The 18,898-nt window shown below is 41.3% G+C and overlaps 1 protein-coding gene across 2 annotated transcripts in view; it reads right to left on the bottom strand.

Moving 5' to 3' along the window:
* Window positions 1–18,898, bottom strand: part of MOB1B (MOB kinase activator 1B) — a 70,739-nt gene that overhangs the window by 25,378 nt on the left and 26,463 nt on the right. The window contains exons 1-2 of one of the 2 annotated variants that reach the window (XM_006137033.5): window positions 12,747–13,223; window positions 2,881–3,047 (exon numbers count right to left, since the gene is read on the bottom strand). In XM_006137033.5, coding sequence (XP_006137095.1) covers window positions 2,881–3,047; window positions 12,747–12,844 — 265 coding nt within the window. In that variant the 5' untranslated portion in view covers window positions 12,845–13,223. Of the gene's footprint in view, window positions 1–2,880; window positions 3,048–12,746; window positions 13,224–18,898 lie in introns of those variants that run through there. The other variant, XM_075929429.2, reaches the window with a different exon arrangement.

The raw sequence follows: 18,898 nt of genomic DNA, 5'->3' as shown, positions 1-18,898 counted from the left end.
CAGAACTCAAGGACTGTCCAGGTAAAGTGTATTTTGGGTATCTGAGGTTGGGGGAAGGGACAGAGAGATTCTTTAGGCTCCTTAAGTGACACTGAAGGAAAGTTACTTACTTCACAGACTATGTGCAGAGCATGCCTTGCAAATTCCTGGCAGTTATTTTCGTTCATCCCACTTTCAGTTGATATAGTAAACAAGCATAAACTGCACTTTGCGAGCACAATCACCAAGGAGCAAATCAGCTCAGGACTGGTGGATCGTGTTTAATACACATTCTTTGGAGAAGCAATAGCAACAAATGGCAAGACAACCTTTGGGGAGGGGAAGGGTTTTTAACATGTATTGAAAAAAACACCACCTAAATTATGAAAATCTTAATGGGAACCTTTAATAGCAAAAGAACTGCAAGTAGATTTTGCATATTACAACCAATTTTGAACTTTTCAGACTAAAAGAGCTGTTAATTAGGTTTCTAATCCTCACTCCCAACCCTACCCCCTCCAACCCGAATGTCTACTTAAATGCAGACATGTTCAAAACCACACAGGCTTTGACAGGATGACTGCTATTGCTTTGAAGCCCACATTCTGAGTTTCAAAAGGGTGTGAAGCATATCTTCCAAACTCCAAATTCATGAGTGCATGACAAACAAGCCCAACCGAGGTCACCCCTTTCTGAGAGATGTAAAGCACTGCCTTAGCCTTTTCATTTCCTCTTTTTGGTTACAGAGATGAAGATTGTAAGGGGGTTTTAGGGGGAAAGGGAGAGTTTAAAGCGGTCTCTCCAGTTCTGGAAGAGTAAGTTATCCAGTGATTAAAACAAGCAAAGAACGAAGGGTTGTATGCTTTATTTCCAGATCTTTCCTGTGTCCTTGGGGGAAGATATTTAAAATTTTGTACTTCAATTTCTTTCTTCTTTCAAAAAAAGGAGAATGCCAGGCTTCTCATAAGGGAGTGCTGAAGCTCCCATATTTATTGCACATGTAGGACCTTTAAACCTAAAAATTTAAAAATTTTCTTCCCACTTCATTGAAAGTTCCCATAATAAAACTATTTTGTAAAACAGATAAACCGTTTTAAAAATACACATATGTAAGCCATTGCCACAAAACATCTAAGAGATCACGGTCTGGCAAGATTCAGAAAGAAGTTAGGCGTTTCCATGGATAATAAGAACATCCACAAATACATTCAGTGATACATTAACTTTTGTGCATCAGCCAACCACCACATCCACTACCCTGGGTAAGAAAGAAATGTACCTGGGCAGATAACTCCATTGCTACCCAACAGAGCGCCTACCATTTTTCACTGGGACTGAAATACCAAGTACTGGCCATTGTCATGAGACAGGACATCAGACGAGACACATCACCAGTCTGATCTGGCACGGCAATACCTAGGTTTCATTTTTCTCCGTTACTGTTCTGTGCCCAGTAGTTTTGGAACAGTGCCCTTTCTGCTCCCTCCGATTAAGGCACACCGCTTTACTCTGCACAGAAGACTGGGGCACAACTGTGCCTGCTGCATTAGAAGAACATACACTTCTACTATGAAGGGCATGCAATATTAAGTCTTCTTTACATAGCCTAAAAAGGGAACACGCCCATTGTGGGTCCTTTATAGGCCACTTTAGTGGGTCTTAATGGTGGCAAACTGGAGAACCCCTGAAAGCAAGAGTGGTATAACTGGTATATGAAATCACCAAAATTCGCTTCCTTTTTAAACGGTTTAAAAAAATCTGTTCATGTTAAATTTTGTAAAAGCACCCATTTGTGCTGATTTAAATATTCCCTTGTAGTGATGGAAACTCATGTCATAGCACTGTGCAGATATGCGGCAACTAGAAAATCAAGCCGGGCAGCACAGCCTTACTGTCTAAACAGCAAAAATGTGGAAAGGAGGCAGACTGACAGGGTGAGGAACATCAGGCCTGGACCAAAAGGGATTAGCCCTGGAAATGTAAAGAAAAATCTCAGGATTTGGTGAGGGCAGGTAGAGGGCATTCTATACATATATATTATAATATTCCCATCTGATTTAGACTTGGCCCTGAGTAGGGATGTGACTACTCAACTAGTTGACTATCGGATAAGCAAGAGCTCATCTGATAGTCAACACATTAGTCAACTAGTCACTTCCCCCCCTTGCTGTCTCTATCACAAAGAGGCAGCAGGGAGGAGAAGTGAAAGGGGTGCTGGAGGAAGATGACTTAAAAGACCGTCTCCCCACCCCCGGTGCCCCACAGCTCCAGCTCCATGGGAGGGGGCAGGAGCCCAGCGGCAGACAACCCTGACTCCCTGGCTGACCCCAGGCTCCATGAGGGCACTTCCGCTTTGAAATGTACAAGAACCCCCGCTGGGGCTCTTGTGCATTTCAATGGCGGAACACGGAAGTTCTTATCGACTAATTGATTAGTTAATTAATCAAAATTTAACATCCCTAGCCATGAGTAGCATTCATCCAAGGAAGGGTTGTGTAGAGAAGCATGTACAGATGAGAATCAGCCCTAGCTGGAATCTGAAGGAGTAAAACACCCCATGATGATACTCAGCCATTTGCTAAAAACAGTGTTGGTGTTTCCCTGTCACTGTTCATCTGTTTTGTAAAATCTCACTTACATTTTCACCACAGAGAGGCAATTTGTTTTGGAAAAACCCGTACTTTCACCACATGGAGCGAAGGGGTTTTTAGCTTGAGTCACTAGCTGCTGTGAATTGTAAATGGCACCATGGTTCTGGTCTTTTGATTACAATACAACACACAAACTGACAGCGCATTAAGAACCACACACTGTCCAAGAGACAGCTATGCAGTTGTCCTTATCCATTATCAGCCCATATCACTGCCCATCTGCTGTATAAAAAAAGGACAGTCAACTTACTATTAACTGCGACCCATTCATTTAAATCTTCACCCTCTGGCAGCATAACGGCCATCCGGAGATTACCGCTCCCGAGTGTGGCTTCTGCATGTTTTAACAGCTCATACTGGTGAGACCCCTCCGGAATGTTTTTCTTTGGTTTAAAGGTTTTAGAAGAGCGACTACCACTGTGAAGGGGAGGGAAAAAAAAAAGATTTAAAAGAACTTGTAGGAATTCAGGGGAAGGAGTAAGGCACAGAAAAGTTAAGAATCAGTGCAGCACTAGTTGTGAATACCTTTTTCCCTCATATTTTTATCTAGATAAAGGAAGGTGTTTACAAGAATAACAGAACTGCAAATTATAGAACTGACTCATATTTGTTAAACAATTCCTCGGAATTCAAATTACTTCCTGTTTCAAGTATTCTCATCTATTGGTATTACTGCTGAGCCAGTTGGAAAAATACAAACTAGTCAAAATCAAGACATTAAAAAAGCACCTTAGCAGAATCAAAATGATGACATTTTAAAGCCACTACAAATAAATTCTCTCCCACTTCCCAAAGATTAACAGAGGAGTAGAGCTGAGCAAACAGATTTTGTAGTTCAGGAGCCACATAAGGAAATTTAAAAAAAAAATCTAGTTTGAGTTTAACCAACAGTTTTTTTCACTGAATCAGAAAGATTTGTAAAAATTTGCTTTTGAAACATCTGAAATGTTTTGAGCTGACCTAATATTTTTTTCAGTTTTTAATTTTTTTTTTCAGTTGACCAAAAGATTTCATCCAAATCAAATATATTTTTCAAAGGGTTTTTTTTTTTTTTTGCTTTGCTTAGTTTTGATTTTGGCTTTTTGAGGTGTTTTTCACCTTTTGTGTGTGTTTTTTTTAAACTGGCCAAACTCAAAATTGAAATGTTATTTCAAAGTAAGAAGTCAAATTGAAACGTTTTCACCCTCTCAGTGTTTTCCCCGCTTACTCAAACTATTCCCCCGCTTAAGCAAATAGATTCAGAACCTGAAAAATGCATTTTTGGCTTAAAAATGTGCCTCTCTCTAATAAGGAAATAGGTTGGGGGTGACAATGGAGAATGGGGAGAAAGTAAAACCATTATACAGTATTTGGTTGTTTGCTATTCTAGGCACCACAAAAAGATGAGACTGTACACTGCTAAGGCATGGCTGATCCTTGGAACGTTTCTTAGGCTAAATTTTAATGTAAAACATTCTAAATAAATTGTCTTTTTTTCCCTTGTATTTTCCCTATTTCACCACTCTGCAGTGTAATAGAACAATCATGAAAGGTCACATGCTTGTTCCTACAAATCCAAAGTACAGTATTAAGAAAGAGAAACATGCACATGATAGAGTGAAATGAAAATATGTTTTTAAAGAGTTTGATGAGTGGGGAATTACAGAACTTCGTACCATTATGTACCAAGCATATGATAAATTGCCAGCTGTGTAATTAGGTCTTTTTGCAGCTAAATCTGAACAAGGGAAGGGAAAGAAGCAAGTTACTGAAAATGAAGATTACTAATCAGTTGCTTAAATTCAACTAAATGGGAATCCTCTTAAAATAAAAAAAAGAGCCCTTAAAATAAAATTTGAACATTTACAAGACCATGACTTGATCTTCAAAGCCCTAACTGATGTAGCACCACTACAATTTTCTTCTTTAAAATCAAATTATGACTTATTAAAAATAATCTGAGATTCATAAAACTAAAATATTTAAATATTTGTCACTCTCCAACTTTTGGCATTAAAGGTGACTTGCCTCAAAGTAAAATTAGTTTCCTTTCTGTAATTTTGGTTTCTCACAGTCAAGTGTCAGCTATTTTGCTGTTGACTATTTTTGCTGTTGTCCCTACCCAAGATCCTAGTTTGGAAGTAACTGCTAAAAGTTTTTCCTTTGAGCTGGGTTCAAAAAAGAATTACAATAAAACTCCATTGGTCCGGCACTCCTGATGGTCCGGCACCATTGGGAACCCGGAAGTACTCTAGGCAGCCGGACAACTGGAGCTGCTCTGCACCCGGCCTCCTCGATTCAGCCGCTGCTGAAACTGACCAGCAGCTGAATCGGGGAAGCCGGGAGCAGAGCAGCTGAGTGCTGCCGGGTTGGTCCCATAGCGCTGCCCCTCGGGGCTGTGGGACCAACCCAGCAGCACCCCAGCTGCTCTGTCCCAGGCATCTCCAAGAGCAGCGCTACCGGACCAACCCGACATCACCCCAGCTTCTCTGCTGCAGGCATCCCCTATTCAGCCGCTGCTGAAACTGACCAGCAGCGGCTGAATCGGGGACGTCTGGGGCAGAACTGGGCTATTGGAAGGGGGGGCTATGAGGGGTCTGGAGTGGCATCCCCTCCACCCCACCGCAGACCCCTCATAGCCCCCCCTTCCGATAGTCTGGCATATCCGATAATCTAGCATCCCCTGGGTCCTAAAGATTCCGGATTACCGGAAGTTTACTGTATATCAATTCATAGATGATAGATCTATCAATGGCTATTAGCCAAGATGGCCAATGATACAACCCAATGCTCTGGGTGTCCATAGCCTCTCACTACTAGAAGCTGGATCTGGACAACAGGGAATGGATTACTTGATAATTGTCCTGTTCTGTTTATTCCTTCTGAAGTGCTTGGCATTGGCCACTATCAATCGATAGTATACTAGATTAGACAGACAACTGGTCTGACTCTCAACAGCCATTTTTATGTTTTTCTTGCTTGGTATTAGCTTGTGGAGCAATAAATAAATAATAATGAATAAAGTTTCCTGACAACTTTTAACTCAAGCAAGCTGATGATGAGATTCTGGAACAGATAGCTTCTCCTACTTGATCTGTTGGAAATTCCATTCCATTTGGGAATCCCAAAACAACTGTAACTATTATTATTCTTGCTATCTGAAGGCCCATTAGGAAGATTTTATTTGGACCTTCATCAGGACAAGGAGAGGGATAGCACATGGGGCATATATAGAAAAGCCATTTTTAAATAACATTCTGGAGACTAAAATAGATAGAATTACCATGAAACTGTATTTGGGCACAACATAACCACAACTCAACAAATCCGTGAGATGAATGGATCTGAATTAACCTTATAAGGTTACAAGCTTATGAAAGAATTATGCACGCAGTAAGCATGCATAGCACACAAGCTCTCAAACCCATGGAGGAGTATCCAAAGCCAATGCAAGAGCTTTCATTTTAATCCAATTCATAAGGACATCTGCTCCACCGGAAACAAACTTCCTATATTGGGAGCAGCCCTCGGTTCAGTGCAGAAAGGAAGAATTCATCTTTGGTACCAAAAAACTTATGCCATTGTAATGAGGTACAGGAAGACTCTACACATTTTATTGTTTTTGTCTGAATTCAGGAGAAACGTGGCTGGTTCTGTGATGGCCAAGATGGATTGGATCAACTTGACCAAAGTATCCCATCATTATTACTGCAGAAGTTGCCTGCTTCATCTGAATCAGAGTGTTGTGAGGCTCACAGTCTCTGGATGGAGGCCTGCAGGAGCTCCATTGGTTTTGCAAGAGGGGATACTGGGTTTGTGCTTTTTATGTTTGGCTTGCTTTCTCTCAGCATTAGGCGCAAAAAAGAAAGATGAGGAATCTGATTTCCTGTGCAATGATGAAAGCAAATAGCTGGGTCTAGGAGGAGGGAGGAAATTCTCCAAAAAGGCAGCAAGAACTTTCTCCGAGAGTGAAGAACTACGGATGGATGGGAACCTGTAAACAGCAAATGGAAAATATGAGACCACCCCAAATGTAAGCCAAGAGGAAAAGTGGGAACATCCAAGTCTTCTAGTCAAAGAGGCCATTTAGGTACACGAGTATCTTGTCTGAGAGGATCAGGATACAAAATTGGGGAGAGAAGCTAAACCCTGTGCTCTTCTGTGCTGAGCAATCTCAAGTTCAGAGGATGTGGGTGAGTTGGGGAACTGTAAAGACTGTAAAGAGGACCGAGCACTTGTGCCAGAACAATCCCTTGAGCATGAAGAGCAACAGGAGTCTGTTAATGTGGGTCACTCTGGAGTCCCAGAACTACCGCATTTCCTCACCCCACTAATGATCTCGGGAAGCACCGTCGTAGGTTCCTGAGGATAAGCAAACTTGGCAGATAGTTTTGAACTGTAGCAGGTAACAGGCATATTTATAGTAGCAGCTGACTGCTATTGCAATTAAGAGTCACTGAGTAGGAACAGGAAACAGGTGGCTTTGATGTAGAACACTTCCTAAATAAATTCCATAATATTTGTGTTTCAGCTAGAGCATCAAGGCAGGAGAACAGCATCTCAAATACAAGAACTGTTGTTCATGGGGTGGGGGGAGTGAGGAGGAGAAGTTTGTTACATACAGAATTCCACCCTCCACCCTCATTTATAGCCAACCAAATGGGTACAAACTAGGGATGTTAAATTACGATTAATCAGCTAATTGAGTAGTTAATGGAATTTTCTTGCTTGCTTCTCCTGCTGAGGCTCTGCAGTTTAAATGTAGTAGGAGCCAGGAGGGGGAGTGGCCAGAAAAACCACCCAAAAAGCTTCTGGCAATTGTTTCTGTATGAGCTCAAGTGGACAGGAAAATCTGGCACAGGTTGAAACTCTGTAGTCTGGCACACTTTGGTCCAGCATGATTTTAGTTAGCCAGATGTTCACTTATCATGGGTGTGGCCAAGTTTCCCATGGTCCCATGAAGTTTGTTTGCAGCACCAATCTTGTCTCTCCATGTTCTGTGCTGTTATTTAGCTCTAATTAACCCCTAAATGTCTTCTAAGAGCCAGTAAGCAGTGGAAGTGTTGGTAATGCTGCTAGACAACATTGACCTCTCATGGTTCAGCAAATTCTCTGGTTTAGCACTGGTCAAGTCCCAAGGGGGCTGGGATAGAGAGGGCTAACCTATAGTTAGGAGCCACAGTGATGGATCCAAAATGAAAGAGACTATTAAAACAGTTGTTAAGTGGTAAACAATGACCAAAGATTTCCCCTCTCAGTCGCTCAGGTTTTCGGTGCATGCCATCAATCATCCCACTATTTCTCCAGTATGGACAAGAAAGCCAAGATCTGATATTTCTAATGTAAACCAAACCAGGGCCTTCTTTCTGCATTGTAAAGCATCAACAACCAATAAAAAAGCTGGGGAGGGGGAGAGAAGAATACCCATCCACCCTTTGCAGGGTTCAATTTCCCTTCACCCACCCTAGTCTACATCCTTGGCCAACATTTTACCAATATAAATGATTAATACAGAAAAACAGTAACTGCTGTGACTCATCTGGTGCTTGAGGTAGAACGCATACTCCAGTTATATAGACTATGCGACAGATGGATCCCTGGGGGATGTAAATAACTATGGTTAGTAATTTAAGTGACGAGGAGTGGATCTTGGCAGGCAGATTTAGAAGCAAAGAAGCTAGCTGGTATACAAAAAAGGTATATAAAATTATTCAGTGTCGCACCCCAACACTGTAGCTTCATCTTTGTGTTGGGGGAGAAGGGGAAGAGACAAAAGCCAAGAAATTCAATAAAAGAGGCCAATGAACTGTGTGTTTTTACATAATCACGGAATAAGTCAAAAGCAGAGGTGAGGCTTCCAGGACAAGAGATGTGTAAGTGTAGATAAAACATGGAGCGTGTATGGGAGGCAGTCCAAAAAAGGGGACTGCAGCCATATATAGTTTACATTGTGAGATCATCAGCTAAGTTACACAGGCTCAGGCCTGTTGGAACATCCAGATGAGAGACCATCCTTAAAAAAAGGAAAATGCAGTAAGACATGTTGGCAGTACCAGATTGAGTCAGTAGACTGGTATGTTGGTGTGGTGTCTCTCTTTAAATGAAAGGTTCAGATTGCAGACTTTAAAAAATAAAAGATCTACCAAGCCTCACATTAACCCCAAATATGCATCCTTAGTCTCCAAATACAATCCCATCTTGGTTTCTTCCCCCTGCCTACCAACCCAGCACAAAAAACACACTGATAAACATGGCACTTATGCGAATGTGGCTAAATACAATCAATTCCCTAAATTACAGACATCCCCTCCATTCTCCTATTTCAACCCACAAATCTTTGTGTCACCACACAATCCAATCCTTTCCAGACACCAAGAATTGGTATAATGTAATATTTGGAGGGAGAGAGAAAATATAAAGATTCAAAGCCAAGAGAAAAAAGAGGAAGGAAAGTCTACAACAATGGTTACAAAAAAACTAGGGATGTGAAGGTTTAACCAGTTAATTGGCAAGCCTCATCCTTAATGGGTGAGGATTACTGGTTAAGGTTAACCTATGGGTGCTGAAAGAGTGGACAGGGGGCTGCTTCAGCCCTGCGGTGGGACCACTGTGGAAAGGGGCTGCTCTCCCGCACTTTAATCAGTTAGCCAATTAAATTGGATTTTACATCCCTGCAAAAAACTGCACAAATATTTGCAATATTGAGGCTGGTTTATCATTTCCATGCAATTGGGGGATTAAGCACACAAGAAGTTTTCCAATTGTATGCATGAGGTCACATATTGTACATATAGTCATAGAGATGTAGCCGTGTTAGTCTGGTGTAGCTGAAACAAAAAACAGGACTATGTAGCACTTTAAAGACTAACAAGATGGTTTATTAGGTGATGAGCTTTCATGGGCCAGACCCGCTTCCTCAGATCAAATAGTGGAAGAAAATTGTCACAACCATATATACCAAAGAATACAATTTACCTCCCCTCCCCCCATCTCCTCTTCTGTTCTGAAATGTGATTTGTCCTTTTCATGTGTGTTCATTTTTTTAATTGTATCCTTTGGTATATATGGTTGTGACAATTTTCTTCCACTATTTGATCTGAGGAAGTGGGTCTGGCCCACGAAAGCTCATCATCTAATAAACCATCTTGTTAGTCTTTAAAGTGCTACATTGTCCTGCATTTTGCTTCTGTGAAAGTAATCAGTCTTAAAATAGACTGTAAAACCCACCACCTTAGTCTTTTTGCTTGCCTCCACTATATATGCTTTCCAAAACTGAGCAACAAGGACAATCAAAAATTCACTTTACCCCCTTCTATTTGTCATAAATTGGTGTGAGAAATGGAATTACAAAATCTAATAGTCTCCCGTCAGCTTTCTTAAATCCTCAGACACAAATAACCCAGTATAGGAGTTGAGTGTTTTGTTTGATGGCTGCTGAAATGATCGATTTATTATCATCATTGTGTTATCTAAGTATTATCTGCTAAGTATTATCTGAAGAGTTTGTGCAAAATGAAGTCATACTTTGCAATTACCTACAGATTTGGCATAAACACTCCTGCCCCTTAAATTAGCTGATTGCACTACTTTCTACACCAGAAAAATGCTAGGTGAAAGGTTTAAATCAGTGTTTCTCAAAGTGGTCCGCGGGCCCACTCTGAGAATGCTGCTGCTACCGGGCCGCTCTGGTTTGTTTACTTACCGACTCCACAGCCATGGAGTCTCGTGGCTCCCACTGGCTGCAGTTCACCGTTTGCAGACAAGGGGAGCTGCAGGAAACAGTGTAACCAGGGCCGCTGCTTCCTGCGGCTCTCCTTCGCCAGTAGCAGCTCTCTCAGCACGAGTCCACGGATCACTTTGAGAAACACTGATTTAAATAATTATTTTTGTTTTTCATCAGAAAAAAGACATGACTATTAGGATTAGAGTTCATAAAACATATTTGCTAACAAAATTAAAATCAAGTCGCCTATTCAACTGTGCAAAGAAAATGTTTTCTGTTACAAATCACAAAATAATTCACATTAGTTACAGAAAGAGTGAGTAATGGAAGCTTTACGAGTTTTTTATTCAAATTGACTGTGTATGGTAATTATTCGATAAAATGAATAATGTTTGAAGTTGAAATCCTATAAATTTAAAAATGTTCTTTTATTTTCCTTTTGTAATATATGAATAAAAAATTCTATTACATATATTTAATTTCTATTACTGATTAGGGATGTTAAATATCGGTTAATTGATTTGTTGAGTGACCTCATCCATTCTTATCAGTTAGTAGACTATTCTATAGTCACAGAGGTGGGGCCGGCAGCCAGTGCACTCCAGCCTCACACCCGAGGAGCCTCCTGCCATACCGCACTGCTGCCTCTGTATCAGAGGCAGCAACGCAGAGTGGGGGTCTGAGCTCCCGGACCCAGTGCAAGCCGGAAATGAGCAGGGCTGCCTGCCCGCTCAGTTCCTAATACATTTTAAATACAGAGCTACAGCAGGGGTAGGTCCCAGACCCATCACAAGCCAGGACTGAGCCAGGCTGCTGGCCAACCTGCTAAAAAAATTTACTGGCGGGGGTGGGGGAAATGCATGTAGTCTATAGTATTAATCTATAAGATTTTGCTTATCGGTTACTCGACTACACTATTACATCCCTATTACATATATTTAATTTTTTTGCCTGGTCAACGATGGGCTTCACCTGTTAGTAGTCTTATATATATGCTAAAAGTAAAGCCAGTTACTTCTGTGCTCCAATTTAAGGTTTAAGATTGTTCCATCGTGAAACAATATGTGAGATTCCCCCTTGTCTTTTTTATTCTATGAACTGTCAACAAAATCAGGTGCAATACATTTACTCATAGACTAAGGAGAAAAGGGAAAAAAATCTCATGCAAATGTAATGGTAACATTTCCATTTTTCTTTTAAATAGATAATTGTTCAGTAAGAGCACATTAAATGTATAGAGTAAAAAATGAGAAACCCATCCAAGTATCATGTCCTCCCCAATATTTAGAACCCTGTGCAGATGCAAAATCTGTATGCACATTCACAACTGTATCCGCAAAAATGAGCCACAGATATCCACACTGACATCTGCAGATGCGTGAATCCAAGGATAAAAACGGATATCTGCGAATTTGTCGGATTCTAGATACAAAATTTGTATCCGCATTTCCACTTGCAAAAATGATCTCTGGATATCCACATACATATCTGTGGATGAGGATACCCATGGATATAAAGTGGGTATCTTCAGATTTGTAGGGCTCTACCAATGTTGTCTGTGACAAATTTTAATTATTTTCCTCTCGACTCAAGTTTCTAAAAATTCTTGAAGTGCATTTGCTTCACTTGATTCCCATCTCAAACATTTCTAGAAACTTTTCTCAAAGTTCTATTTTTAGAAATAACTACAGAGATTCAGCCTCCAAATCTGGATTTATTTACAACTTAGCCAGGAAATATATGTCTAATGGAATGTCAAGCAACTGACTCACTAGCCTAAAGAGTCACCAGGCATCCCACACCCCTGAGACAAACAAGCTCTTCCCGTTGTCTAAGACTCTCACCCACCTCATTGCCTTAGCAAAATCATCACAACATTCCTGTAGTCAACGGATGACTTCTTCCAAAGATGCAATTCTAATCTACTGATGGGGAAGTCTGAGTGCTAGGGCCTACACCCCTTTCCTCCTAGAAATGTGATTATACCGATCTGAAAAGCAATATTCTCAAGGTGTCCTACAAACATCAAGCGCTGTAATTCATTAAACCACTTGGATAGCCTACCACAGTAACCAAGGTTCAACATCTGATGGAGGTAAAGCTCTCAAGATCCAAGTATTAAGTATTTAACCTAAGTTTTTGCTATCCTTCAATTAACATTGGAAAGGGACTACCCAAAAAATGCCTACGTAAAATCTCGCACATCTAAGGGGAAAAGATTGAGAGACTGCTTCAGTAAAAATTCCCAATTATACAGTATTTTAATTATGTTCTATGGGTTGGCTCTTCAGGGCTAATCTACCCCCATTATCTGCAGTACATCCAGGAAGGTGTGCCCGGAGATTGAGGAGAGACTGTGTCCCTTATGCAATAACTAAAACTTTAAGAGCATTTTTGCTGCAGAGTTAACTCACGCTCTTGCTTGGGCGTTGCCTCTACCCAGCACCCATTCATACAGAGAGAATCCTCTGGTCTGAGTGTAATGGCGTTTTACAGTCATTGTATGGTCCATCCTGGGGCAGAATGGTATTTACTTTCAGGCTGGTAACTTGTCACTCTGCAGTTAGGACACACACTTCAGTGCTGGTAGTCCTCCAGTGACGTCTCACAATTCCTCAGAGGTGCCCAACACAAAGACAAGTTCTCCCACAATTCACTGGAAAGAATCGAGAGCAGCTCACATTACTGAAGCATTAGGAACCATTTTCAGAAAGATCGCCGTGTTAAGTCTGTTTCAGCAAAAACAATGAGGAGACCTGTGGCACCTTAAAGACTAATAAGTTTATTAGGGTATAAGGCTTTGTGATGCGAGCTGCAGTCCATGAAAGCTTATGCCCTAATAAACCTGTTAGCCTTTAAGGCGCCACAAGACGCTTAGTTGTTTTTAATCAAGAACCAGGGAATACGTCCCCAAATTCCCAAAGTCCTAGCGCTGCTCATGAATGAGTGCACCTTCAGAGTGGACCTTGTAACTCAAGTATGGCTCACACTCAGTGTAGTCTAACCAGCATGCTCCGGCCTGGGTTTTCATCACCGGAGTTAACTCTAAAGTAAAGATGCATCCACAGGGCATATTTACATGGGAGATATTCAAGAAAGTTAAGGCAAACCAACTAAAGGTGTTAAAAACAAATCTACGGAATATGATTCTTTTCTAGGAGCCATCTCCATACATTAAGTAGAACAGGTCTAGCTCCTGAATTAAGTGTTTGATATCACTTTCTCTAAGGTCATTCTGTGCGCTTGTCTGTTTTTGATTTGTGCATCTGATCTGCTGTGAGGAGTACATAATCTTTATTTTTCTTCCCAGAGATGCAGTGTCAGATATACCACCTTCAACAAGGTCAGCTGCAGGGCCTAGGGAAAAAAAAACTCTCAGAGAGTTTACTGCAGTACAATTAAAGTGAATCCCTCAAAATAGCTTCCTAAGCAAATATCTGAGACAGTTTGGAGCAATCTGAACAAGCATAATTAAGACAGTTCACAGAACATGTACCTGGGCTTTGGAAAGCTTGGCTTTTAAATAATACTTAGAACTCCTGCTTTTCATCTTCAAAGGACTTTATAAACATTAATTAATTCTTACAACATACCTTTGAAGTAAGCATCATTACCTCCATTTTACAGATGGAAAAAACTGAGGTAGTAAGATTATGTCTACTCAACAACAACAACACACATACACACACTGCTGTATGGACCAGGTCAGTTGACTCAGGTCATATTGCTCAGGCTGTGGGAGTACAAAATTGCAGTTTTATAAGCTCAACTACTCAAGCCCCAATAGCCCAAGTGAACTGACCCAGGCCAGCTGTGCATGTTTTACTACAGAGTAGACACACCTTAAGTGACATGCCCAACTCCAAAGAGGAAATTTATGCTAAACACAAAATTAGATCTCAAGTACTCATGCTGTGTAGCTTTTCAAAGACAGACACACACACACATATACACACACGAGAGGCAGAACTAAACTCCATATAATTAACCGTTTTAGAGTGAACATGAAGCACTCTGTGCTTCAAATTACACAGCCTTGCTAAAAATAGTCATACTGAAACACTTGAATATTGGAGAAAATGTTAGTCCCTGTCAGGTAAATAAGTGATGTTAACACATACTTGCCAACATGCCTTAATTAATGTGTTTTTAACTCCAGTGTTACTTTTTCTACGTGAGTGTCTAACTGGTATTCAAAAACATGTTAATCATAATGGGCTAGCGAATATGTTTCAAAACTCCATCTATTTTACTAATAGAGAGAGAGTCATTGAAAATATAGTATCTTTTTCTACTTGTTGCAAAAGAGCTGGTGATTTCATCTACAATGGTGGTTAGCTATCACAGTAATGTCATTTATTTCCAGTGGCACCCAAATTACGTTCGGTTGGTTATGCTCCAATATGCCATCTTCCAATAACTAATTTATGAGCATTGGGTAAATATTTTAATACCTTAATCCCCCTCCCCCCAACCGATAGGTTTGGTATTTGGATGTTTCTCTCTCCATGGCAATAAAAGCATAGTCAGAGGACAGCACAAAAGAAAAATTTGAGATGCTCAAACCTATACTTATAAATATAACTTGAGCATTTTTATTTATTGCACTGAACAGTCCCAACTTTTCTACTCTGAGTCAGGTGCTTCCAGCTTCCACTTAGTTTACTATTAGCCTCCTTATTTAGCTTGCGAAGTCAGAAACCTTTATCTTTCCAGCTGTGTTCCTACGTGCTAACTTAAATCTCTTCCATCCGGCCATTTTAATATGAACGAAGAAATACAATGCAAGAAGTTGGAACAATTACCTAACTTTGCAAACTTTACATTTCTCTGGTTAGCCACCAAGCACCATGTCTTGAAACAATATTTAAAAAAGCAAAAAGGTCTGGTGGTGACGCAGCATTCGCTTCTCTTTATGGCACCCACCAGCGCGCTAGCTATCCAGGTCCTCAGTTGCATGTTTCTGGCATGCTGTCTAAAATGGGTCAAAAATTATTCAGCTATGGTCAGTATAACTATGTACCCAAAAATTCAAATGTACTAAAGTTATATAGACAATATTTGCTGTGTGGGTTTATTTACCAATAATTCTTTTCATAAAAGTGACCAGACATTAAACAGGTGGACTAGTTTTTCCAAATAATATAGTACAATCAAGATAGCCAGTTCAAAGCAGTAGTGGGTTTGGGTGCTCTAATCTAGCCACACACTAAATCTTTATTAAACAAACAATTGTGCAAGTATAAATATTCCTAGGTTAAAAATAAATATACAAAGTCACATCTTCCAGAAATTTATACACATTTTTTTAGCAAAGGTTACTCTATGGGTTAGAAAATGCAATTACAGGTTGGACCTCCCTAGTCCGGCACCCTCGGGACCTGTGTGGTCCCAAAGGAGGTATTTTGCTGGTCCAAGAGAAGTTTCTGCCCCCCTCTGCTGCCAGCTCCACTCCTTGTCTGCCTTCTGAGGGGTTCCCCACTGGTGAGCAGCCCTGCCACGGCAGCCCACAGTCCCACAACTGGGGCTTTCAGGTTCACAGTAAACCACTGTCCTGCCACCAGTGCTCCTGGCCCCAACAGCCCTGCCACAGCAACACTGGTCCCGCCAGCCCACAGTCCCACTGCCGGGCCTCTCCCTTCCCCCCCCCCCCCCCCCCCCCCCCCCCCCCCCGCAGACTGCAGCTCAGCCACCAGGGTTCCTGACCCTGCCAGCCCTGCTGCAGCAGCCCCACGAGCTTGCTGGAGCCTGCTTTCTTTCTGGCCGCCTACCACTTGGCTCAGCCAGACTCCCAAGGCAGGATTTCTGGCTGCTAGCCTCGCTGCAGCCAGCCTGGCTGGGTTCCTGGCCCTCACAGGACTCTTGCCTCTGGTCCTCTCTTCACACAGTGCATAGTCAACCTGTGGAACTCCTTGCCAGAGGAGGCTGTGAAGGCTAGGTCTATAACAGAGTTTAAAGAGAAGCTAGATAATTTCATGGAGGTTAGGTCCATAAAAGGCTATTAGCCAGGGGATAGAAATGGTGTCCCTAGCCTCAGTTTGTCAGAGGCCGGAGATGGATGGCACGAGACAAATCGCTTGATCATTGTCTTCGGTCCACCCTCTCTGGGGCACCTGGCCCTGGCCACTGTTGACAGACAGGCTACTGGGCTAGATGGACCTTTGGTCTGACACAGTACGGCCGTTCTTATGTTCTTATGTCCAGCAACAGACATGGTCCTTCCGGACCACAGATATTACTGGACCAGGGAGTCCTGGTTGAAGAAGGTTCAACCTGTAGAAATAAATTAATTTTTCCTTCCCAACCACCACCACTGCAAATCACCCACATTTTAATCAACATCTAGAACCAGAGAGTTACAAGGTTATGGGAGCCATGGAATACATATGGTTGGCCAGTAGCTTATCAAATAAGCTTTCCTAATTATTTAGAATTTCAAGCTAATCTTGCCCTCGGGTGCCATTACCTTCAATGGAAGCCTTTTTCTCAGTTTCATTGTTTTATACAGAATACTAACTATAACAGAAGCAATGCCTTCAACTTGATAAGGAAACAAAATCTAATATATAAACACACACACACACACACACACACACACACACACACACACACACACACACACAAATTAACGTATATCAATCTTTGCAGCCAACTTTTCTAAAAGGTATGTCCACGTATATCACAGTGGGAAAAGATTATGGACAGAGAAATTACCCCAGAGATATGAGCTTTGATGGGAAAAAGAAGATCTGTAAAGAAATGTTCTGGTATCATACTAAAGATTAAGATACTCTTGTTTCAATGGTCCTTCATACCAGTAAGGTCAAAAATACAGAGAAAATTAATAGAGCCCAAGTATTGGAGACACTGGTGACAGAGGTGATGTTATCCATACAGGGTAGATATGTCTAGTCATTAGAGAGCATCTGGATGCAGTCTGTATTCAAATACAACAAATTGTTGAATATCTGATACCCAATGATCCTCTTGCAAACCCCCTAAAGCTTTCTAGCAGAAAGAATTACACTCAGAAAATGAAGAATTCATTTCTCATTGGCTAGTCGCCACCAAACTAGCAATAGCCTCTCTCTGAAAAGGAAAAAAAAAGTCAATAATTAAAAGCATGGCTCCAAAAACTATGAAGGTTGTTATTATGGAAAAATATGGAAAACACATCTATTACATGCCCAGCTGACCAAAGGCCAAACAGATATCTATTTTTTGCAAATATCTAAGTATCTGAAAAAAAACAGCACCCATGTCCAATTTTCTTGAATATTAACACTAAAGAGACTATGCAGGCAGATTCAATAGTTTCACTCAATATGAAACAATAAACCCTCATGTAAAGAGGCTCACTTTAATATAGTAATACTCTGTTAAATGGAGAAATTTGATTTTATTAATGCACATGACAGTGATTGGTAAACAAACTATAACTTCCTAAGTACAAAAATGAAAAAGGAACATCAAGGTGAGTGGACACACATGATCTAATACGTACATTATACAGTTTTAAAAGTTTTGAGTACATGGCAGGGGCCCTGCAATTGATCTTCTTTCTCTCTGCACTAGGGAGGTGTGTAGATGACTACATGACTAACCAATAAGCCTAGGCTTATTGGCTAATCCTGTCGACTATGCACATTCCCCCCTCTTTCTGCCTCTGTATCAGAAGCACCAAGGGAGGAGGCCGGAGCCGGCTCCCCACAATCACCAGATCTACCTGTCCCTCCCTCCCCCTGCCTCTGATAGAGGGACAGAAGCGCGTTCCCTAGGAGTGAGGCCAGGAGCACACTGGCTGCCAGCCCTGCCCCCGGGACTATCAAATAGTCGGGTAACCACTAAAATTTGATGTGGTTACATGACTGATCAATTACATGCTATCTAACGTTCCTACTCTGCACAGTGAAGCCCTACCCCTGTTCAGGTAGATTCCCATAACACAGTGAGAAGAGGCTAAAGAGTTCAGCAGCAGCTTGTAACCAATAAAATAAAATAAAATAAAATCACAGGAGAAGGGGAGGCAAGCAAGCAGTGTCCCCCATCCCTCCAAAATATGAGGCAACTCTGAGGAGTGTGGGGGACAACACCCCCCAAAAATGGGGGAATAACTGGGAGTCAGGCAGGGCCACCTATGCACACCTCTTGCCTATTCACAATTCACCTCCATACGTTAAGTGGTGGGTCACACACAAAGACATTAATTACAACATGTTGTAGTTTTCCTACCAGAACCGTTTGGGGAGGGGGGGAGACTATTAAGCCACAAAACAACGGAATGACATATATATTTCACTTCTATGGAACAAGTGTGAGAAAAGTAACTATTTCACCCCACATTTGTCTGTAGGCTATTATTATTTTTAATTCAATAGGTAGGCTCCTGACCAAAAGCAGGTCTTTTAGTTCTGTTACTGTGACTAGGAAAAGGGAGCAAAAGGGGAAGGATTTATCATTTCTGGAAAATGGATCTAAGAGTCAAGGCGTAGTATTGAAGAAAGGATTCTACAATCCTTGGCCAGGCCGCAGAGAGAGAGAGTATCTGTTCACCTCAGACATGGAC

This window comes from Pelodiscus sinensis, chromosome 4, assembly GCF_052426305.1.
Source record: "Pelodiscus sinensis isolate ZL-2025 chromosome 4, ASM5242630v1, whole genome shotgun sequence".
Classification (NCBI taxonomy): Eukaryota; Metazoa; Chordata; order Testudines; family Trionychidae; genus Pelodiscus; species Pelodiscus sinensis.
The sequence above is the reverse complement of the archived record's forward strand: the minus strand, read 5'-3'. Positions and strand labels throughout refer to the sequence as shown.